This window comes from Synchiropus splendidus, chromosome 5, assembly GCF_027744825.2.
Source record: "Synchiropus splendidus isolate RoL2022-P1 chromosome 5, RoL_Sspl_1.0, whole genome shotgun sequence".
In the NCBI taxonomy this organism is placed as follows: domain Eukaryota; kingdom Metazoa; phylum Chordata; class Actinopteri; order Syngnathiformes; family Callionymidae; genus Synchiropus; species Synchiropus splendidus.
In genome coordinates this window covers 26904775-26928279 of record NC_071338.1, presented here as the reverse complement: position 1 = coordinate 26928279, position 23505 = coordinate 26904775, and the positions used below count along the sequence as shown (strand labels likewise).

At 45.2% G+C, this 23505-nt stretch overlaps 1 protein-coding gene across 6 annotated transcripts in view; it reads left to right on the top strand.

Annotated features, from left to right (window-relative positions):
• Window positions 1-23505, top strand: part of zfhx3b (zinc finger homeobox 3b) — a 309986-nt gene that overhangs the window by 221930 nt on the left and 64551 nt on the right. For 5 of the 6 annotated variants that reach the window (XM_053864694.1, XM_053864695.1, XM_053864697.1 and 2 more), the window contains 3 exons: window positions 12026-14521; window positions 14828-15401; window positions 17181-17677. In XM_053864694.1, coding sequence (XP_053720669.1) covers window positions 12062-14521; window positions 14828-15401; window positions 17181-17677 — 3531 coding nt within the window. In that variant the 5' untranslated portion in view covers window positions 12026-12061. The remainder of the gene's footprint in view (window positions 1-12025; window positions 14522-14827; window positions 15402-17180; window positions 17678-23505) is intronic. The other variant, XM_053864699.1, reaches the window with a different exon arrangement.

The following is a 23505-nucleotide window of genomic DNA, read 5'->3' as shown; positions in this document are numbered from 1 at the left end:
CTGTCCAGTTTGGCAGTTGAAGCAGAGGAACAGGAGCTTCTGTGGGTGGGCTGTAGAGGGCCCTTCCACTATATGGCTACAGAGAGAAACTGGAGTCAGAGGTGAGGCTCAGCGAAAGATTGTCAAGGCAGAGAAGCCGCTGTTGACCATGGCCGAAGCGGAAGGACACATTAGAGTGCAACTCACATGCCGGTTTGAACAGCCTGCAGTGGGGCAGCCTTGGGTGAGGGTGCTGCTGATGGGTCATACCGGAGCCAACTCGCCTAACAACACAGCTCCAAAGTAGTGTTAAGAATCAAATGTTTATCTATGATACAAACCACCAAAAATCCAAGTCATTTCACTGGGGCAGGTCGGAATACAGTATAATATTCACATTTTCAGGACATAAGAGATTGCGTGTCCATGCAGTAGAGGAGGAAAAGCAGGGTGTTTCTTAGAGCAACACCATTTAGCATTTAGCATAGCATCAGGCCTAAATGCAAGTCAGTCTTAGCCCTGGCAAAGATGAAGACCAGACGAGGAGCAATTGTTTTGCTCTTACTTTGAAGTTATGTGAGAACTTATGAATGAGAATGCATGTGAAATGCTGGCGTCACATTAGCACATGGACCTGTCGCTAACAAACCAGAGCCGCCGTTCCTTTACCGTGGTGCGGTGCGGCGCAGCTCCGTACTCACGTGGTGATACCTCCACACATCAATAGCTCCAACCCCTGTCCAAAGAGGTGTTTGTCTCTATTTTGAAATGAAAACGGCTTAATTAAGAAGCCACGAGCGTCCAGAGATAGCATTCCTTAATTAGCTTAAGCTGGCTGCCGCAACCAGATCCTCTGCATTAATGACAACACAGCCCCTGTGAAAAGAGTCATTGTTCTGGAGATAATTGTCCTTTTAGTTAAGGCGACCCAGGAAGGGCTCTCCTTGTTAGAGGAGCCGTCTGATAGCAAGGACAGCCGGAGGCCGGGGATGGTCCTGGCCCGCTGCCCAGCATGACAAGGCCACTGGTGCCCTCCGCCGCAGTCCTGCTGGCATGCCATGGAATGAGCCGTCCCTGGGGTGCGGCAACAGGGGGGCGGCCATTAATTGTGCTCCCTGAATTTTAACCAAAGAGGAGCAATCAATAAAATAAAGCAGATGTATGCAAATAGCATGTAGATTGTGCCGCCTCCTGACGTGTCATGTTGTTGGCAGCGGTGTCGTACGCTAAGAGGAGTCGCACGGAAGGCACCGAGGATGTAAAACGTGTCAAATTACCAGCCGGAAAACGTGCTTTTGCCGAGGCATCAGCATTGAACACGAATTTACTGCATTTTTATCACCGTAAATGTGAGATGCGCTTTGATCTATGCACCTGCCCTGTTTCCTTAGCTTGTTAGATTCGGTTTCAATCGTTATCATTGAAGTTTAATGTGTCTCAGCGAGGCAGGCGGCGGCGACTGTCTGCCAAGAAACGGTGTAACAGTTGGGCCGACTGAAACTTTTACAAGGCTGGGTAACTGTAGCGGATTCTGCAGTGTTTGGTGGCGCCGGAGTTGGATTGGTGACGGCGACGAGGGTCAGGTGTAGAGGTTAGCTCACCTGCTTGGAACTCTGCCCCAGTGCTGAGAGGTCGAGTGAGAAGAGCCAGCTGGAGCTGTTGGAAACTCTATACCTACCTTTAAGCAGTGAGGGAGGGCAGCCAAGAATTAACTGCTGCCTCATCCTGGCAGCCGCCGAGGATGCTGTCTGCTTCTTTTTTTTCAAGGCAACCACAAAGGGGGGGAAAAAGGGAAGAGAGCAGGGAGGAGCGAACTCTTCTGTCACTGGAACCTGAGAGGATTTATTCAGGCTGATAATATGAGTGACAGAAATGTTGTTGTTTCTGTCACCAGCACGGAATGTAGGTGTGCTGAAACAGTCATGTGTTGCCATGTGAACTGTTAGATAAGTATATTGTGAAGAGTTTTTTCTGAAATCTATAGGAATGTCTGTATTGTGGCAGGCCATTTTAAAGATCCTGTCTGTGCCATTTTTCGACGGGCTGAAGTCCATGTCAGCCCAAGGAGAGGACATAGAACAGGTGGTGACCCCGTGCAGCCGGGAAGTACATTATTGACCAGCGCCCAGCGGCCGGATTGATTACTTTATTGTATTGCCATGAACCTCAGCGGCCAGAGACCTCTTCTTGACCCCAGCAGGACAGAGCATCACACTGACCCTCACCTTAGGTAAAGAGTTATGTGGCTTTGACCTGCTCCTTAATAGGGGGGTCTTGACCTGCTCAGCCAGTGGCCTGACTACAGCGCTAAAGTGCTCCATGCTTTTCCCTCCTCCGGTGTCAGCCTGGGTTATTTATCGGCGGGGGGATGGCCGGGGTCTCATGCGTTGGGGCTTGATATGGACCAGCTCTCTCCAGCCCTTGGGCCTTTCCCACATCCAGTTGTATCAATTATCACTGCAGGATGTGCAGAGCAAGGGAAATGCTAATTAATCTTCACCAAATTACACCCAAAAGGTGGCAAATCAATACTTTTCGATCAGACTATCGGTGCCAAGCACTTACTCATTGTGATCGAGCAGTTCTCATTTAATAAATGGCCATGACGCTAATGTTAGAAATGCACGGTTTGGTACTTTGTAGTGCATGGTCGGGTTCTTACGATACAAGGTTGTGATCATAAACAACGCCGTGCGACGTGTGTCTAACTGTCAGAGCAGGTTAGGAACAGGACGGGACAACAGGACCTCGGCGTCACAACAGAAGGTGTTGTGGCTAATGACTGGGAATCACCCAATGATGGGCAGGAAAACAGATGTTGCCCCCTCAGACTCGGTGTTTTGTCTTTCAGCCACACATATGCTAGTCAAGCTCATGGCACCTTTAATAAGGGAGCGCGAAACATATTTTTTCACAAAACATTCGACTTGGCTGCGTCTCTGCCCCAATTACCAGAGAGCTCCTATAACATTGATTGAATTCGCCAGGTATTGAACGGACGGGCCCTGAAAACATTGATCACATTGACCCGCCATGTGAAGCCTGAAAATGTGTCGAGCTGCAGATTTCTCCCTCCCAACGCTGGATTTAAATTCCAGTGGGCGGAAACTTTACGTCTGTGTGCAACTATACAGCAGCGTTTGCTCTGGGCGTGGCTGAGATGGCGGCAGGTTTCAGTTCGTGAGCTTCTCCTGCGGTTTCAGTGACCTACTGGGCACACTCCACACCTCACAAGTCCCCTCCCCACCACCCGTGCACACATGTTTAATCCTGCCCGTTCACCTCCTCCCCGCACACACACACATTTAAACACACACACACACTCACCCTGATAGCCAGTCAAAGGGCAAACCGCTGGCCCAGCTTCTGAAAAAGCACCTGGCATCTGTGAGTCCACTCCAATTACATTGGCCCAATTACAGGTTATGAACCAATTAGTCATCCTCTCATTTTACACGGCCCCGATCACTCCCCCTTGTCACAGCTCAAACATTGGGGCATCTGTTAAAGATGGGATCGGGGTGTTATCGTCCACGTCACGGTTACTATGGATTCAGAGGGACAAAACTCTAGTGGTGTCATGTGTTTTTCACCGTCATGGTTCTGATGTTGCGAGTAGAAAGAAGTCCAGTTAGCCTCACCAAATGTTCCGGAGCAAACCCCAACATAAGTTTCACGCCGCTCAACACTTAACTGAAGTAAATTAAGCTGCCCCACTTGTCATGTGACTCTCAACTTGAACTCTCGTTCAAGTGCTTTGGCCTTGCTTTAATTCTGGTCTTCATCATGAGGCTTCTCACTCAGCAGAAGAAGGAAGCAAGTGCCTTTCTTTGGTCCAGTGAATAGGGTTTGGAGGTGATACACAGTAGGTCCAGTTGCTGTCTCCGTCTGGGAGATCACTTGTAGCAGGTATTGTTCTTGGGACGTAACAATGTACTCCACGGTGTATTTTCACAGGATTTGCATTGGCTCACCAGGTCCTTGCTTCCAGCTTGTTTGCTGGTGGCTCCTGACCTAGTCACATGGTTATAATCATGCAGTCATTTAAGCCCAAAAGTCAACTCTTGTGTTTACATCTGGCTGCACAGCTGTATTACAGTAGCAGTGAGCATTCTGTAAAAACCTATTCCACAGACCAAATGTTTTGAGAGTGTATTCACTGGGATGAAACTAAACTAAAATAAAATCTAGCTGAACATTTTTTCACTTTAAGTGCAGATGAATGAGGATCACTTCCATCTTCATTTTCGTCTAGGTAAATATGAACTTTTCCATTTGGAGAGGAAAAACACTCTTATTGTGGATGACCAGTTTTCTTTTTTAGAACCTTTTCATCGCCATATTAAAAGAGTGTCATGCATTTATCAACCCACCTGAATTGTATTGGTTATTCAGATTTATGATTGCGCGTCTCCATTTAAAACCTCCATAAAGGTACAAATACACATGCACTTAAGATATGTGCGGAGGAATGTGAAGGATCGCTTGCAGAGTTTGACCTTCAGCCCCCAGTAGCACGTGACTGAAATTCCACTCACACACATACGTGAAGTATGTTCAGACAAACATGTCTGTTTTTATCTCCTCACCTCGGGATCCTTTACTTTCAAACTACAAGTAAAGCTCACCCTCTTGTTTTTAGAAAAATAATGGAGCTTTTTAAATACGTGTGGACACATTTGTGTGAACAATATTTGGAAACACTCGGGGGCTGTGAGAGCTCTCATGTTCCTCTACCCACCCTCAGCGGCGCGGTGCTCAGCAGGCTGCCCAGCTGGGCCGCAGATGTGGTAGCCATGTCATGCAGAGTTGGAAAGCTGAAGATAAGAGCCCCGGTAGGCTTCTTCTTGGTTTTGGGTCTGTTCCACAGCCGTTCAACTTTATCTTGTGGTCGGTGCGATCTGAAATTTGACAGCCCTTGTCATGCTTAATGCCTTACTTCCCAGGTTCAGCACAGAGAGATGATTTATATCTCTCAGGTGCTCCAGAGCACGCAGCCATTGGATGGCAGCAGCAACGTGGCGGTGTCTTTGCATGGCTTCCCCATCAACAAACACCTCAGTAAAAAAGATTTCTTCAGAGCAGTAGCACTTTATTTCACAATAACATGATCACAAAAACAACTGCGCTGATGTTTTTACAATCCTTCAGTAGTCCAGCAACTGTTCAGAAATGCAGCTGTTGGACACAGAGGTCAGAGGTCATCCTGAAATCTGTCTGCTGTTGAGTTAAGTTCAGTGTTAGAAGTTAATAACTACTAGTACAGTCCTGAGACCACTGCAGAGGAATGGTGATTCAACTCTCAGCTTCATCTCACATCCATGTAAAAAGAATCATCACACTCATCTCTGTTATGAAATTAGATGGTTGTGTATGATGAAAGTGTCCTTTCACTTGTCGTACCTTTTGAAATATTATTGTCCTGACGTTGAGGTTTTGAGGTTTGTCACAATGACCCATATGTGCCGCCGGCACCTTATGATTCTGATATTGAGCTGTGCAACCCTAACCTTGACTTCATCTGCTTATCTCATTATTTTGAATGAGGAAAGTTGAAGCAGTAGCTTTCCCTGATGTCAGACAGGTCTCCCTGGAGGTCTGTGTTCAAAACAGTGTTCCAAGTTTGACTTCTGCAGTCTTTTGTTTCACTCAATCTGTTTATTTCTGCCAAACCTAAGTGTTTTCTTTCCTCCAGATAAGGGTCTTCTCAATGCTGGTAGATTCGCAGGTGCTCAGTGTACCAACAAAAATGCTGTTTGATGTATGAAACACACTTCAGAGTCAAGTATGAGGTGTCTTTCAGAAATGCCCTCCGGGGCACCACGTATTACACCCAGCACATTGTTTTCCTTTTTTCCCCTCCATGTTGACAGTTTCTTCTGACTTGCACAAGGAATGCATGACAGTTTACAACAGTTTGTTTTCAGTGTGTCCTTGTAATTGTAGAGCATCAATATTGTTTTAGTCTTTTGGTGTCAAAAGATCTAAGTCAATTTTTTTTAGCTGGACATTGAAGTCAAAAAACAGTTGTTTACTACATTTCTCCTTGTTGTGAATGGAACTGAATGAGTAACCTTGCACCAAGTGGACTTTTTGACACCTCCAGCTCTTCTTTACATTCTTCCTGTCCTTTCCCTGGGTACCATTCTCCGTCCAACATTTTCTCTCCTCTCCAAACCAGATGGGTATGGCCTCCCTAACTCTCCAGACCTCTCCACGAGAGCTGTCCCTCTTGTCTTGTCCTCCATAGTCAGATGATTTTAATCTAAACCCTGCTTCTAACTCTGCTTTATGTCAGAGTTACCGTCTCTAAACCACGCGTCATGTCAGGTGTCACTATTGTGCTATAGGGAGCACAGTGCCCTCACCGATCTCTGACCCTTACACCTTGCCTGCCTACCTTTTTTTACTCTCTGACCGTTACACTGCATTGATTCCAAATACTTAACGCCCCACGTCTTCATCTCCATGAACCTCATTGGTTGTCATCTTCATTTCCTTTTACCTCCAATTCACCCGAACATCTTTAACTCCGGCTTCTTGGTCTTGTGTCAGAACCTCTAAAACATGAATCATGACAGATGTCACTACTGTCCTGTGAAGACTCCCTTTGGATTTGCATGACGTCTTGCAGTTTTTGGTTGTTTTTATCCTAATACAACAGATCTAATATGGCGTTCTGTTTTCTTCAGAAAGAGAGTGTTTTCATGGTGTTCCCCGTCACTACCCCCGCTAGCTGGGATAGGCCCTAGTCCCCCGTGACCTAGCTATGGAATAGTCATAAGAAAATGAATGAATGAATGAGCAGCTTTACCAAAGTGAATCTGCTGTCATGTTGTTTTTGGTGAGGAGTCACATTTGCCCGCGCCATACTTTTGAGCCCCACAATAAGTGTATGCTATTCGCACCATTCTGTGTTGAGACTGATGGAGGAATTTCTCTGGTGTGGAAATACAATGTCATTTTGGTGTTTGGCGCTAGATTTTAGCTGTCTCTGCGCGGACGCACGGCACGTACAAATATTTACATTCAACCCGCCAGTGACGAAAAATGAACCGTTTTATTATCGGACTGCTAATCAATACTGTGGCTTCATGCAGTTTAATATTTCAATGGTATTGATCATTTAACACCTTCATAAATTCTTCATTGGGTTGTGTGCATGCTCAAATATGCGCTTGTTTGTAGCAAAATGTCAGAAGGTATTTAATGTGTTTCTTCTGGTTCTGAAACATCTGCTGGTACAAACAGTTCATTTAACCGTCTCTAATTCGATAGTTACAACACTGCTAGACAAGAAAGCCGTTTTTAGCAGAACTCATTTCCCTGATTCCTGCAAAAAGAAGGGACACATTTTTCTCTTGTGTTTAAGCATCTGATCAGCACATTCAGACATGTGTCATTTCCTCACTTGTTTTCCTCTGGCTGTGCCGGGCTCCACATTTCTCTGCCCCTCCGTCGCCCCTTCTCTCTTCCCCCGCCATCGCGCAGCATGTACAGTTAACTCGATATTTCTACAGTGGGAAAGTCAACACCGCGTGGTAAAGGAGGTGTCACGCGTACCGTTTTAATATCCATATCTAAAACGGTATCCAGCTAATCGAATTAGTTTCTGAGAGACATTTCCGTCAGAGCCGGAATCAATCCCTCACTTTTACAGATATCTGGCGCTTTATCTGTGAACGCTATCTGGGTGCATGCGCTGGTTAGCCTGCAGGAAACTTTCAAGACCATAATTTCCCTGATATTTATTCTCTGGCAAATATTTCTGTTATGAAGTGAAAAATTAGCGAAATAAATGTATTGTGCAAATGACCTTTGGCTGCTCTAATGAGATACAGAGCACAGACTCATCCATTTAGCGAAGGCAACAGCATTTGCATAGGTCCAAAAATACACTATTCATTGCCACTCCAGCCAACTTTGACTGATAGGCCATGAGATGCTCACAGAACGAGGCTGGAAATGCTTCTGTGTTTTTGCTTTACTTTTACTTGAAAAGTACCTTTAAGTGTAGTTCACTCAAAAAGTGTGTTTATCGCGACAGAGCTTTGCAGCCACGTGCTCACAATCCAGGCATTAACCATGTTATGAAACAGTCTCTCCAACAAGTGTCAAAATGTCTGGAGGTGGAGCAAATTGTTTTCCTCACTGCATTCTGAATTATACTATGAAGTTATTTAGTCCTGAGTTCAGTTGAGACGCAGTTATTCTTTTAAATGAGCGTTTAATTTCCTCCACCACTTCAGTCTCTATTCACTATTCACTCGACTGCTGGCTTTTCATTTGTCATACATCAAGCCGGACAAATGGAATATGGTGTGTCTTAAGCGTACACATTTCTGCAATACAATGCCACTTCAGTCTTACGTATATTTCAGAATTGCTTCCTACATCAGAACCAGCAACAGAAATCAACTGGCCACGACTGTTTCAGCACCTCAAACTTCTCTGTTGGCTCTGGCCTTATCATAACACAAGTTGTTTTCCAGTGGCGCTATCTACTCCAAATATATTCCCAGGCATGCCAGCGACTCCCCCCCCCCTCGTACACAGTCTGGTGTAAACACCCGGCAGTGTTCCTCCCCGCCTCAGACTCAACACCGCCACGGCTATTTCTGCTCCGCAGACTGATAGCTCCTACTGAACATCATTGATTTTACGGGAAGCCCTGCTTTACAGGCTGAGTGTCATCGACCTGAGGTGACTTTTTGCCTTCTGCAGTCGGACCGATACTGGAGCCCCAGCATGTCTGCAATGTAGTTCTCATAACTCACCCTGATTGGGCCAGCTTGTTTACATTTGCCTGATTGATGCTGATGGGAATCAGATGGAACACAGACTTCGTGCTGCTCATCCATCATATCGTTCTGTCACAATAGTGCTCTTTTCTAGGCGGCGGACTGTAGCACCACTCCTTTTAAGAGTTGAAAAGCAGCTTTTATTTTGTCTGATATCTCGGTTCATTGTCAGTTCATGACATGAGAATGTTATTTTACAGTACGTACCAAACAATCTGGCAGCAAAATAAATTTAAATGTACTTTTATTGCAGTTCAATAGGATATAGAACTAAATGATGTCACACTTATTTTGTATCAGGCTCTTATCTTATCAGGCTCACAGCTTGTGCATTCAACATCTCTGCCTTTCAGTCATTTGCTGTCACAGTCTTTAAAACCCATTTCAGAGCCTAAGACACTCATTTGCGATCCACTCTTAATGCTCAATAGGCTTTCATTAGCTGCTGGATGTGTATTAGGGGTCACCAACGTGGTTCAGTCACGTTAGCATCAAAACGTATGGTCGCCGCAGTATAGATGATTCACGTTCTCCATGTGGACACCAGTCGGAGAGTCCGGCTTGGCCGACTATGGGACGTCATTACATTTTTCCACACGTAGATGCTCTCAACAGCAGCAAATCCTGATCGATCTTGTCGGACATGAACTCTAGAACTCTGGAGATAACTCCGGGCTCATCTGCCTCAGGATGGTTTGTTCCTCAATAAGTCGGTTCTCTATCACCAGTGGTTGTTTTATCAATAGGAGCCTTTCTTCCCACATATTCCGACAAGTTGCTTAGTGTTCTCACCATTGATTTTCCAATCACACCCTTGAAGCCTCAGTTGTGGCTTGCACAGGCCAAACTGATGCACCTTAATCGAGACTTTCTTCAGGTGAGCTCCAAAATAAACACAGTTCATTGGGAACTAAACAGTATGTGAAATCATTTCTTTTGACATACTATGAAGAGCAACCTGTGTGTTGACCAAAGCTATGGACTGCTCTGTTTAGGTTGTGTGATCGGTGGGCGGATCACCGTAAGATGGCTCTGTGAGGACCGTCCTTTTTTAGGCAGTTGTTGGGACATTCTGTCGGTAATGGGACAAATAGCTCCACTATTCACAAATACTTTCAGGAATAAAAGTTTGACATGGTTGTAGAGTGACACAAAGTTCAGTGAACATAGCTATAGCAGTCACACAACATTGCTCGGCCTTCAGCTTGTACCTAACAGTGGCTAACATTCTGCAGATGCCAAACAGATGTGTACATGTACTACTGTATGTTTGGAATACATGGAATACACCTACGCTCCTTCAGGGAAGGAACTAGCTTTCATTAAGGCTTCATACGTTGTGCTTATAATTGAACTCTGAGAGAAATTTCACACTTTAAAACACTGTGGCTGTGAACTCTGTAGAAGACAATACAAGCATCTATGTGTGTTTTTTGTGTCTGAATCCGACATGGAATCTCGTGTTTTCCACTGATCAGTCAGCCCTTGTTTTGGCTGTGCGCGCTTCTCCTTCACTCCAGAAAACCACTTTCACATTAACACTGACTTTAAGATTGAGGCGGCACTGCCAAGTTAACTATTGTTTTTCGATTTGGTTGTGTTTGCAAGAAAAACAACAACATGATTTTTGTGCTGTCAAGCACATTGTGAAATTCGAACATGAAAAATCACTTCTTCTGTCTTCCCTCCAGCCACTTGGTTTGAGGTTATGAAAGCAGTTAGCTCACCAACGTCTTCCACTTCCTTCTTCGACCGCGTCTCTTTGTCTGTCTCCCAGACTGGTTTAGTGCCTCCGAGAGATTAAAGCTTTTCCTGCCTTAAACAGGTGTCACTGAGCCAGGAAGATACAAACAGCATTATATCAGTTGGTCTATCTGCGACTTGCAGACTCCAGACAGTCCCGTTGCTCATCAGTAACCCCTGCACTTCATTCAATTATACCATCTTGATTTCAAAGGGCAATTTAGTTTTTTGTTGGCTGCACCAGACTTTTGTCAAGCACCAGCACTGGGCGGTGGGTTCTGTTGTTCTGCAGCTAATTGCCCAAGTATTTCATCTGCTGGTTCTGCCGCATCATTTCTTCATCAAGACGTTTCTGCGTAAAACATCAAAGCAGAAAGTCTTTGTGTGTTTTTTAACAATAATAATGTTGCATAGATGCACCATGTATGTGTTGAATGATCCGACTTCTTCCCTTTGAGCTTAGCTCGGCGGCAGTTTCCTCTATATTTTGTTTTATTTTTAAATCTCTTTCACAAAATATCTATGAACTCTGCACACAGAACAAATGCTTTGTAGCATTTATGTATTTCTTCCCGACACTGAAGTGTCCTGTCACAATGTGGTCACCAAATACAAATCTGGCCGCAGGGCATGTGATGCTGTCGAGGTATGTTGAAGTTTAACCAGCAGGCGACTCATAGTCTCTCCTTTTGACGTTCAAAAGTTTAGTTTTTCTCTGCCAAAATTACATTGTTGCATTGATGGATTGATTGGTAAATTATTTACAAAAAAGAAGTTCATCCAGCTTTTGAATCTCTTTCACAACAGGGAGATGGCAGTTGGCTTGGTGCTGGGAAATTTTACTCATGTAATATTCAGCAACAATGGCTTAAACAGCAACAGAGAGCTATTGGTTTTAGCCCAATTGCCCCCTTTAATCAATGTTGGCTGCATCCCTTTAATAAAATTATTTGCTCAGCAGTATCCAGCATTATCATTTTATCTCTTCTGCTCACTAATTCGCTGTCTGTGTTGGGCCTTGTATACGCTCAGGGCAAAGCCAGTGCTTGAAAGCTTTGCTTCCATTTATTATTTCTGGGGTGGAGGATGGTTAGATTGTTTAAAGCGTAGCTGACCACAGAGGCTGCTAGATGGAAGATCTGAGCGCAGCTGCTACACACCGAGACCCAGCCCAAAAGATGTATTTTTGGTTTGCAAGAGAATATGGATTTTTGTTTAATCACTCTTGGCAAACTGGCATGACTTTGTTGTGTTTTACAACTACTGCTGTTGTTTTCTCCTAAGATTACTAAGACAAGATTACTTTTATTAGCCATATCCTGGCTATACTGTTCATGAAATACCATCCACTTTTTGGTCCTTAACTGAGACTTAGTGTTTTGAGTTTTGCATTGTCCATTTATTATTATTTTTTTATAGTAATGGTGATTCAGACTCTTGAATGAATCCTTGAAAAAACGGTGAATCTCAAACTTACCACTTTGTTTCTCTGTTCACTACAGGCCTGGATGCGATGAACGCCTCATGTAGGCATCAGCATGGACAGCTGTGAGTCTCCCGTGGTTTCTGGGACAGACGATGGGCTCAGCTCCACCCAGCAACAGCAACCACCACAGCCCTGGACTGATCACTCTAGCCTGAAGGGTCCTTGCGCCAACCAAGCCCCTTCCCTGCAACCCCTGCCTTTTTCTTCTCCATATCCGTCTCAAGCCAACAAACACAGTGCTCCACATGACGGGGTGAGAGATCTTCAGTCCCAGCAACCCAAACAGACATCCCCAAAGACCCACAGTCATAGTCCTGTGACAGGTCAACTGAACTCCAGAGCAGACGGTCTTGCGATAGAAGCGCAAGAAGGTGCCAGCTGTGGTGAAGAGGGAGAATCGGAGGACTTGGATGATATGGAGATTGACAGCTGTTTCACGAGTCTTCAACCCTTTCCAGGGATGCCGATGGCCACTGGAGGAGGTGGCATGGCCACTCTTTTGGGGCACCAGTCAACGCAACAGCTTGGAATGCCCGAAAGTGGGAGTGAGGAAGGGGAAGAGGAAGAAGAGGAGGAGAACAGTGATGTGGAGAACCTGGCAGGAGAGATAGTCTACCAACCAGATGGCTCAGCCTACATCGTGGAGAGCCTTAGTCAGTTGATCCAAAGCGGTGGGAGTATGGTACCCGGCCTGCTTCCCACAAACTCTCCCAATAGTGGTGGAAAGCCGGGAGAACCTGCTGGGACTTCATCATCAGTTTACCCTCAAATCATCAACACTTTCCACATAGCCTCGTCCTTTGGGAAGTGGTTTGGCAACTCAGACCAAGGTTATCCCAATACCTCAACGGTGGCAGGTCTCAGTCCTGTCCTGCACAGTTTCCGTGTGTTTGATGTGCGGCACAAAAGCAACAAAGATTACCTAAATAGTGATGGATCTGCCAAGAAGTCCTGTGTTTCCAAAGATGTTCCTAACAATGTGGATTTCTCCAAATTTGACGGACTTGCGCTTTATGGCAAGGGTAAGCCAATTCTCATGTGTTTTCTCTGCAAGCTTTCCTTTGGCTACGCTCGTTCCTTTGCCACTCATGCCGTCCATGACCATCGCATGACCCTGTGTGAGGACGAGCGAAGGTTACTGGGGGACAAGAATGCATCTGCCATTATTCAGGGCATTGGGAAGGACAAAGAGCCCCTTATCAGTTTTCTGGAACCAAAAACTAAAAGCACTCCTCCGCCACCCAACCCGCTTTCTGTTAATTCTGGTCAAAGCTTCTACGGTACTTTTAGTGGTGTGCACCTGGAAAGCGGTGGCAGTGGCGGAAGCAGTGAGAACTTCGTGAACAAAGACTCTGGCCTCCAGCAGCAACAACCACATCTTAACTCTGTGCAGTCACTCGGAGGGCTAAATTCTCCCATAGCATCCACTCTTACCTCATCCTCAGGCTCCGCCAAAGACTCCGGTGCCCTTTCCAAACAGGGAGGGAGAACAGAGGAGCCGGTTGGGAAAGAGTTGGCATGTAAAGGAGAAGACGGGAGCCCACAGGGACACAAAAACAAGACACACTTGTCAAATCAGACGGGAGGATTAGAGGAAGAGCAGAATGAACTGTTTTTAGGGGAGCAGGATGAGGCGGAGGCAGAAGGCATGAAGGCAGTCTATGGTGGTAACAGTAGCAGTGGCAGGAGTGAAGCGGTTGAAGCAGCTGTCTCAAACCAAAGCATTTCCAAATCTCCTTTATTAATGCCTAGTAGCACTCTCCAGCCTTCTGCCTGCTCCCCTGTGGTCAGTTCTACACTTAACAGCAAAGCCCCAGCTTCCACATCCTCTTCTGTCAAAGAAGAAGGTGCAGTTACAGATGGCGGGAGCAGAACTTCAGAGCGCCCTCTAAGCTTTAACTGCCAGGGTTCTACCGATCCCATGGCGATGACAGCAACCACTGTCAGAAGGAACGAGGATGACACTACCTGCACCTCTTCCTCACCTCTGTCCTCCAATGCTGCTGCTGATGAAAGTGCCAATCAAGATAGTGCCACAGCTCCAGAACCAAATGATTGCCCAGCAGAGGGGGAGGAGGAAAATGGAGCCCTTCTGCACCATCACCACATGCACCACCATCATCATCACCTCCACCCTTCATCTCATGGACACGCTCACCCCCACCCCGGGGGATCTTGTGACACGACAGGGATAGCAGAGTGCTCACAGAATCATGGTCCAAGCGTCAGCGGAGGAAGTGGAATAGAATGTCCCAAGTGCGACACTGTTCTGGGTTCTTCCCGCTCTTTGGGTGGTCACATGACCATGATGCACTCGCGCAACTCATGCAAGACTCTGAAGTGTCCCAAATGCAACTGGCATTATAAGTACCAGCAGACTCTGGAAGCCCACATGAAAGAGAAACATCCAGACTCTGGAGGCTCCTGTGTTTACTGCAGTAGTGGTCAGAGCCACCCTCGACTGGCCCGTGGAGAAAGTTATACCTGTGGATACAAGCCTTTTCGCTGTGAGGTATGTATGGAACACAGTCATGTCGATAGTCTACAACTCATTTTAATTGATTTGGAGCAGCCACAATGCCACATAATTTGAGTGCTAAATATAGTTGCCTAAATATTACAGTTAAATAAAGTCATTTCAAAGATGTATCACACTTGCAAGTAGACTGGAAATGGATCGGTGTGATACTGTATGGTCATTTCTTCTGGCATCTTCTAAATACGTTTCTAAGTATCTATATCTAAATATATAAGATTGTCAGAACGCCACTGACTGGCATAAAAAGTTTATATGTGTTTCTGGATTTTTTTCCCCCAGGTGTGCAACTACTCCACCACAACAAAGGGCAACCTAAGTATCCACATGCAGTCGGACAAACATCTAAATAATATGCAGACACTCCAGAATGGAGGTTCTATAGGTTCAGCACAGGATCAGGTGTTTGGACATGGTCCTGGAGGAGTGGTGGCGGTCCCATCCGTGACACAGGCTAACAGCCTTCACCCTTCTCACCACCATCCTCCACAGTCTTCTGTGGCTGGACCGTGTGGCGCCCCCTCACCAACCAAGCCAAAAAGCAAACCTACTTGGCGGTGTGAGGTATGTGACTACGAGACAAATGTGGCACGGAATCTTCGTATCCACATGACCAGCGAGAAGCACATGCACAATATGATGTTGCTCCAGCAGAATGTGACTCAGATGCAGCATGGCCGACTGGGATTGGGCGCCATGCCCTCCCCGTCTGAGGCTGAGCTTTACCAGTATTACCTGGCGCAGAATATGAGCCTGCCACCCGGCCTCAAGATGGACCCAGCAGGACCCGAGGCTCAGTTTCTCATGGGCAACTTCCACCTGGATCCCAACATGGCAGCGCTAGCTCCTGCACTTGGTGAGCCATTCTCCTTCCTTATTGATGATGGACTCATCGGTATCTTCAAAACGCTGATGGCATGTTCTGTTTTTTGAAATGTAAAATCATTTTGGAGCACCACTTTCATGCAAAAATAATGTATAACAATGCAGACGGTACAAAAGAAACCTCTAGCGAGTTCACGCCCTGCATAGTGACATCCAAATGATTTTCAGTTCATAACATAACATCGTTTGAGTTATTAAAACTCAAGTGTGAGTTCTGAGAATGTTCCTAGTAATGTTCCTAAAGACTGGCCCTGAAATGAGTGCAACCAGATTCAGCCTTTCAGGACACTCATACTGTCTTGTCCTTGACAATGAACCCGGCTGTTCACCAAATCCAGAACATTTGTTCCACTTTTTGAGCATATATTTTAAATATCAACCATCAAAACTGCTCAGCTTTTAAAAGACAGAAAAACACAGATGTAGATTTTGTTTTTATGTTTTTTTTATCATTCAAGCTCCGTGACTGTAGTGTATTTATTCCGCATGAATTGTAATTCTTTTAGAAAAGAAAGCTCAGCACTTCAAAAGGTGAGTTAGAGGGCAAAGCTACAATGCTCCTCTCTGCGAACTCCCCACAGGATGCCTGTCTCAGCGTTCTCATGCTATTATTCTCAAACTACTGCCGAACTGCGCCACTGGAGTTCTCCCTTTTTTTTCCTCAACTTTGTAATTGCCGTTATAAATTTTATTTTGGCCATAGATGGAAGGTTAGAGGCCTCAGCGAGGGTAATTCAGCAGCATAACAGAGTGTTTGGAGTGCCAGTTACAACCCCACAATTTGTACAGACTTGTCTCCGACTGTCGCTAGATCAAAGACGCAAACAGGAATTGATTGCTATGACTAATTCCTTTTCCCCTTGCCTTGCCATCTGGTTCATTTTCCTCTGAGGTGAGTTCTAATAAGCATGTTTCATGGGAATGCAATGATGACACAGTCTAGGCCCATAAAGTATACAGTTGTGTCATCGTTGGTCACAAAAATATTTCCTCTGGCTGCTGCGCTGCACTTTAACCCTGTAGTGTGGAACATGTTTGAGCCACTGAGCTTGTCAGAATGCCACTGCTGAAGCACTAGGAAGTCATGTTTCTCACTCTCAATTATGAAAGAAGTAGTGTAGTATATATTGGATTTATCATCATGAATTAATCCACATATTTCTGAAAAATATGTTGGATAAAGGAGGTCAAGTTTGGGAAAGGATAGTTTCAATATGTAAGCACCTCCGTGCGTTTCCAAGATAAACCTTCTTTGGAACCTAATCTGGTGTGGCCGCGTCCATGAATTATTTCACTGGGCTTTAATAACCCTTCTCTCTCCTGGATATAAAGAGCAGGTAATGGCAAAAAAAAAAAAAGCCAAGAGCAGGCGGCATACTGCAGCAATAAATAAAAAGGAACTGCTGGAATTAATTTAGTGTAAAGGCAGGCTGGGTCAAACCTGTGTGCTCAGTCTGGGCAGAGAAAGATTAAAGATCAGAAAGAAAAGGCAGAAAAAACTTTAACTGCTCTTACCTCATTTTTTATGTCAGCCGTTCCCAGACTTCACAGAAATATTGTCTGAAAATCCTGCTCTAGATCTGGTTCTCTTTACTGCAGCAAATATCTGCTGCTGAAGGACCAATAACTGGTCAACGTTACGCGTTCTTTTGCTGCTTTAGGTGGGGATTTTCTTGTATTTGTGGAATCAGAAGCCTTTGAATGTTTGGAGCCTTGGTGACTAAATCTTGCTTCTGTGTTCACCCTCCAGTAGGTGGAGATATTCCAATGGACATGCGGCTCGGTAGCGGGCAGTTGGTGTCAGAGGAACTGATGAACCTGGGAGAGAGCCTATCCCAAACCAGCGATCCCTCCCTCAAGCTTTTCCAATGCGCCGTGTGCAACCGCTTCACCACCGACAACCTGGACATGCTGGGTATGCACATGGGAGCGGAGCGAAGCCTGCCGGAGGAAGAGTGGCGCGCCGTGGTGGGCGACTCCCACCAGTGCAAGTTGTGCCACTACACCACGCAGCTGAAGGCCAATTTCCAGCTCCATTGCAAGACTGACAAGCACGTTCAAAAGTACCAGCTTGTGGCTCACATCAAAGAAGGCGGCAAAGGCAACGAGTGGCGGCTCAAATGCGTGGCGATTGGTAACCCGGTGCATCTGAAGTGCAACGCGTGTGACTACTACACCAACAGCCTGGAGAAGCTGAGGATGCACACCGTCAATTCACGTCACGAGGGGAGCCTCAAACTCTACAAGGTTAGTGGTCCCCTGGTGCGTCAATATGGCCGCCACGTGGTCTCATGGTTCCCAACTAGCAGCAACAGTTTAGCATGGGCTACGATGATGTCCTTTTTATCTTCTTGCCTCTGAGCTTTAAAGATGTCTGCTGCTGTGGTCACGTGCTCTGTGATGAACACCATCAAGCCTCGACTTCTGAGAAAGAGTAATGTCTGCATTAGCCTCAATCCATTTGTTTCCTTAGTTGGAATACTAAAGCCATTTGTTCATTTTAAGTTTTGCCCTCTAAAACGAAAAACAGGATCCGTCTGATCTATTACGTCTTTCTTTAATCGTCATGACCGGAAGCTAGGAAGCTGAGGCTGGGAAGTTGATGCTCACGTTCCTCGTGTAACATAAATCTGACTGGTTATTGTACAAAAGCCGGGCGGCAGTGTGGATGTGGCGTGCAGATGGCAGGGCCAGCAGCTCAGGAGTGAATAGCCTGAGGATGAATGAAGAAGTGTGAGGAGACAGAGGTTTGGTGCTAATGCTCCTTGGAGCAGGAAAGGCTGAATCGTTCTCGGCAGCCGTATTGATTTTTTTCCTGGACTTGGAGCTTCACCTTCTCCTCTAATCATTCCATAATAGCCAATGGATGAACACTCCCAGAACAAATGGCCATAAATCTAACAGCCCTGATTCCACTTAGGTAGCTATGCTGTGAGTCTGCGGCTTTGGCCACTTTGCTCTTAACCCAAACTGGCATAGTCACATGTATGCGCACCTAAGTAACTGAGAACGCAGAGTGGTCGTTGCCTTTACGTTGTGCCTAAAGGACAGTTTTGAAAGGCGTTTTTTTATGTCGTCCATGGACCTCCTCCTCTGTTTTACAGCAATATGAAGGGTCTTAATGTCCAAAAAAATATAATGGTTATTGATCTGTTAAGATTTGAATGTCTTGGTTTGGCTGATAAATATGTCAGTGAATAGTTTGGATTTGGATATTAGAGAGAAGCATACTTTTTTTTTCAAACCTGCTGTCAAAAATCAGCTGACAAAAGTCACAGAAGTTGAATATATGTCACTTAATAACAGCTGTTGAATTGACGGCTTGTGTCAGTCAACAAAGCAGAAGGCCTCGCCTGTTTTTGGATCACGCTCGGAGCACTTAATCTGCCGTTTCTCCTTGTTACTGAACAACATAAATAAATGGAAATATTTTAGTTAAATTTGCATATTTGTAATTCATTAGATGCTATCGGGTATTATCTGATTCATTGCCTGAGTTTTAAAGAAATCCCCTGAATGCGATGACCAACGCTGCTCCGTCTGAGTGAAACCTGTTTTGACTTACGTTACTAATGTAGTGCTTTGCAGCGAAACAGATTTTCCGCTCCCCAAGTTTTTCTGAGCGAGGAGACACATGTCATACTGCTGCTCAGGCTGTGCTGGATTAAATATGTACAACACATTCAAGCGTGATCATTTTTTTTTTTTTTATAACTTAAGCCTCTTACGTTGGCTCCATATTTCTTAAAACCAATTGATCTTCTTGAGTAAGTGTGAATGCATTTGTCCAGAGTTTACCTGCACTCATGCTGAAACATTTTACTTTGCATAAGCCGCTTTGATTTCAGCCACGACAGATGGAAAAACAAGCGTGTAGTCCATGATAGCAACTTGAAGATTATATCACAGGCTGAACTCTGAGTCATGGAGTGTCATTGAAGGGTTTTTGTCAGGGTGGACGTTCGATGCCTCACGTGCATTGTTGGCATTCCAAGTGCCTTCTCTGTCCGTGCCTATGCTCTAGCTTGTGAATGAGAGAGCCAAACTGCCCTGATGCAGCGGGAAAAAAACTTTGACATCAGCAGGTCTACAGCTTATCATGACACCATGTTTGGGCCCCGACACAGTAGCACGCCCACACTGTGGCTGTAAAACCAGCTCGGTATTTTGTGCCAAGACGAGAAAAGGAAAATTGCTATTTATCTATTCCTCCCTAAATAAATTGGATGCAAATAGCAGATTTAAAAAAAAAAAAAAAAACTTTTTGTGGGAGAAAATAAATCATCAAGTCAGCATAAACAGACTGTAAGATGTGGGGGGGTGTTTGGACACTTCACCCAAATCAAACTGGTTTGCATTAAACAGGCTCTTTGTGTGCATGGCTCCGTATAAATTGGAGCCTGTAATTACTGGAATTAAAAAGGAAGGTTTAAACTGAGGGCTAAACTGGATGGGATAATTTGAGAGTCTGTGGTATGTGGCTCATATTAGGGCTTTCTAAAAATATCATCCCCACCACCCCACGTATTGGAATGTTCCAGGAGACCACAGAAGCATCCAGCGAGTCATCCTGACCGCACAGACCACCGCACAGTGAGAGGGGCTGTGTACCGTGTTCTCAGCTGAGCGATACCCATTCAGTCCTGTGGGTTCTGTCGCCTTCTTTTCTCCCATGAAGCGAAGAGTTCCGACCAGCTGCGATGATAATCTGATCCTATCTGCTCGCAAAACTCAACCAGTTCAAGACAAGCGTGTGGTTTTTAGAGTGTCAGGACTTGGAACGTATTCTTGAAGCGAACCTCGCTTTAGTTTGCAGTCCTCACTCCTCTGCATCGGAGAGTTTGACGGCGATAGCCCTTGCTAAGTTGTGGCCTCCAGGTGGGTGTGTGTTTGTGTGGAGGTGAGATAAGTGGAACTAATCCGCCTCTCAGGCTGCTGTAGCCAGACAGAAAGGGTGGGGCCTGACCAGGTCCAGCCACATGGCTCAGATTCCAGTCAAGGGTTGCAGGGAAAGGGGAGGGACGCTGAGAAGGAGGGGGAGGAGGGGGGGCTGGCTACCTTCCTTGTCTCGAGGGCCGGTGCAATCGGTGGTAATTGAGATTGATTGGATGTTATTTTTCCTCTTGCAAATGTAGTCCATTAGCTTGGCACATGCATAATCAGTTTAGAACGCAGTTAGCTGAATGTAATCATGTTCCACAGTGTCTGCTCGCACAAAATCCACTCCAGATGCCGCTTGGCCATGAAAAGAAAGGGAGAAAGTGCTGTCACTATCAGATGGGTAATATTTAATCACACCCCTACCTATTTCCCGGCCCTTAATAAAGGGGAAAAATATGCCATAAATAACCGGAGACACGTGTGAACGGCGGACTTTTGTGACTGGTGCTGCCGCGTCACCTCTGACTCTTCCAGACTGGTGACTTTTGTCTTTGTCAGAAAGTTTCCAAAAAGTCAGATCAGGATATTTTTCTGGTGCTTTTGATCCGAAAAGTCTCCTGAAGATATTGCTGAGACTTGAGTGAAAGGAACATTACGTTATTACTGGGGATGTCAGAGTGCAAACATAAAGCTCGAGATCAAGCTCTTGAATATAATAATAACCCGGCAGCCGACTTTTTCAGGTCCAAGTCGCTTCTTGAACGGGGCGTGTCTGGCCGTCCGGACCGTTGTCAATAGAATTATTACGGCCGCTAATGTAAAATGCATTGAAAGCAAACTAATGTCCCAGCAAACATTTCAACTGAGAGGTGTAGCAGAGAGCCGCACAGGCCGAGAGAGGAAGGGGGAAGCAGTGTTACACGGATAGGTCCTCTAATTATCATGGCTAGCCTATGATTGTTCAGTAATAGTGCTCAGTGGGAAAGGTTGCAGCTGTTCCAGGAAGAGCTGAGCTCTGATTTACTGGTACTACCGCTCTAATAAAGCGCTCGCTGCACATCCTAGGAGACAGCCTGTTCTCTCCTTTCACTTGCACCAGCGTGTGAATGAACAGAGAAACAGATATGTCTATGAACACGTGGCACATGGAGCTCATTTGCTTTGGTAACACTTCAGTCTTAGCAAAGTTGTTTCAAGTGCTGCCTTGAGTTAAAACTAGGAGGCGTTTCTGTCTTCATGGTGCGTTTAGCTTCACATGTGAGGGACGTTGGCAATGTTTTGTGGCTGCCACTGATCTCTAACTAGTTTCTTTAAAATCTTTCCCCTCACAGAGAAGAAGGCGGGGGTCAAACTCGGGCTTCAGGGGCCAAATCCGTACTATGAGAGATGAGTGAGAGCAAGTCTCTGGCTTGTTGAGCTCGCCAGGATTGTAAATATCAGGAATTGCTCCCAAAACATGGAGGAAAAAACATGGCAGTGACGCAAATATTTCTCTTGCATTCTGGAAAATGTGCTGTTTTTTTGAGGGATTTTCAGTCCTGAAGGAGGATAAAAATACATTTTATTGTAATCTAAATGTGGCCCCCAAGAAAAACAACAAAGTGAGCCAGGAATTTAAAGAGTGACTTATTCTGTTTAGGTTCAAACATTGCCCTATACATATACACTGTTCCATAAACACTTATATTGAGTAGAAACGTATGCAGTATTTCACCCCTGGCGTGATTCAGTTTGACACCTCCATTCAACACCAGCTGTTTCTTCGCACTTCATGGAAATGCTCCTCAATAACAACCACAGTGGCGAAGAAAACCAACCGAGGGAGACGATTTTATATATAATCGGTGTGTGTTTCCCTCACATTCAAGAGTGAAAGTTTTTTTCTTTCTTTCTGCTAAGCTGCTTGAGAAACTTGTTAGACACCAGGCGTATGTAGCTGGTGAACAGTGTCTGAACGACGCCAGGAGTTTCATTGAAGTTGATGCACAGATGAAGAGCGTGGAGCGCGAGGGTGCAAGGCTTAAACCTTCTTTGCCATCGATACAGCAGTAGCTTATCCATCAGCTTACTGGCTTCAAAGTGGAAAAGGGCCACAACATGACTCTGCTTTAAGAGCTCTGCCCAGCGTCTTGTAAGAACTTGAGAATGAATGAAAACATCTTTAGTGGCTTCGTTTCTGTTGCAAGTTACTTGTGAGGGTACAGACTTTTTACCGAGTGTTTTCTTCTTCTGTCTTTTTGCCGATGTCGGATGTTAATTTTTCTTATTGGACAAAGAAATATCTTTTGGCTTAGTGCAGGACATGCCTCAGTAGATGTGCATTGTCTTTAAATACAGTCACACTGAGGTGAAGTCTGTTCAACACTATATTGTCTTGTGAAGGGAATCGGAGCAAGGGGACTCCGAGGGAACATAATGTGGTCCTTAGTTCTTTTGGCCAACAATACAAGGAAAATGTTCTTTTTAACACCAGGAATGTTCCCAAGTGTTATTTGTCCCAAAGGTGCTGTGTCCTATAAAGTTTTTAATTACTGCTGGAAGACAGAACAGGAGTGATTTGGGAAACTTGAGACTGAGGTAGAGCTGGGACAAGAATGCTCTTCAGCCTCTCAAGGGCAGTGATTCTTTATGGTCGTCACATTCCTTCTTGACAAACTGATGCCCAGAATAGACGGACGATGGGGGGAAAAAAAGTCGATCTCCTGATCTCACGCTCCACCTACACATTTATTATTTTTTTCTCACCTTCCTCCGCTTGCTCCATTCATGCAGAGTGTCTCAGGATCACACCGTTCTAAGGCAAAGGTTAATGCCGTTCGCACAACAATGCAGTGAGACACTGTGCTTTGTGGAAGGAGCATATATTTGCCATGCGACTAACTGTATGATTTTAAAAGATGGGCCAACAAAGCTTTTTATTTACTTATTTATTTTGCTCCTGACATGAGTCATGCTTTTAAATGATCCCACGTGTGCCACAGAACTTTGACACGTGCAACTGAGGTCAGGAGTTTCCCCTCTTCAGTGACATTTTAAAATCTGAACTATGTGAAAAAGTGCATCCATAGATTCAACACTGCAGCAAAGAACAAATAAAAAAGCACATTTCAAAAGTCAACAGTGAGCATGGATTTGTATTTTATTACTTTTTTTACGTCAGTAACTTTGTAGTCAGTGGGACGTGTTTATTGTTT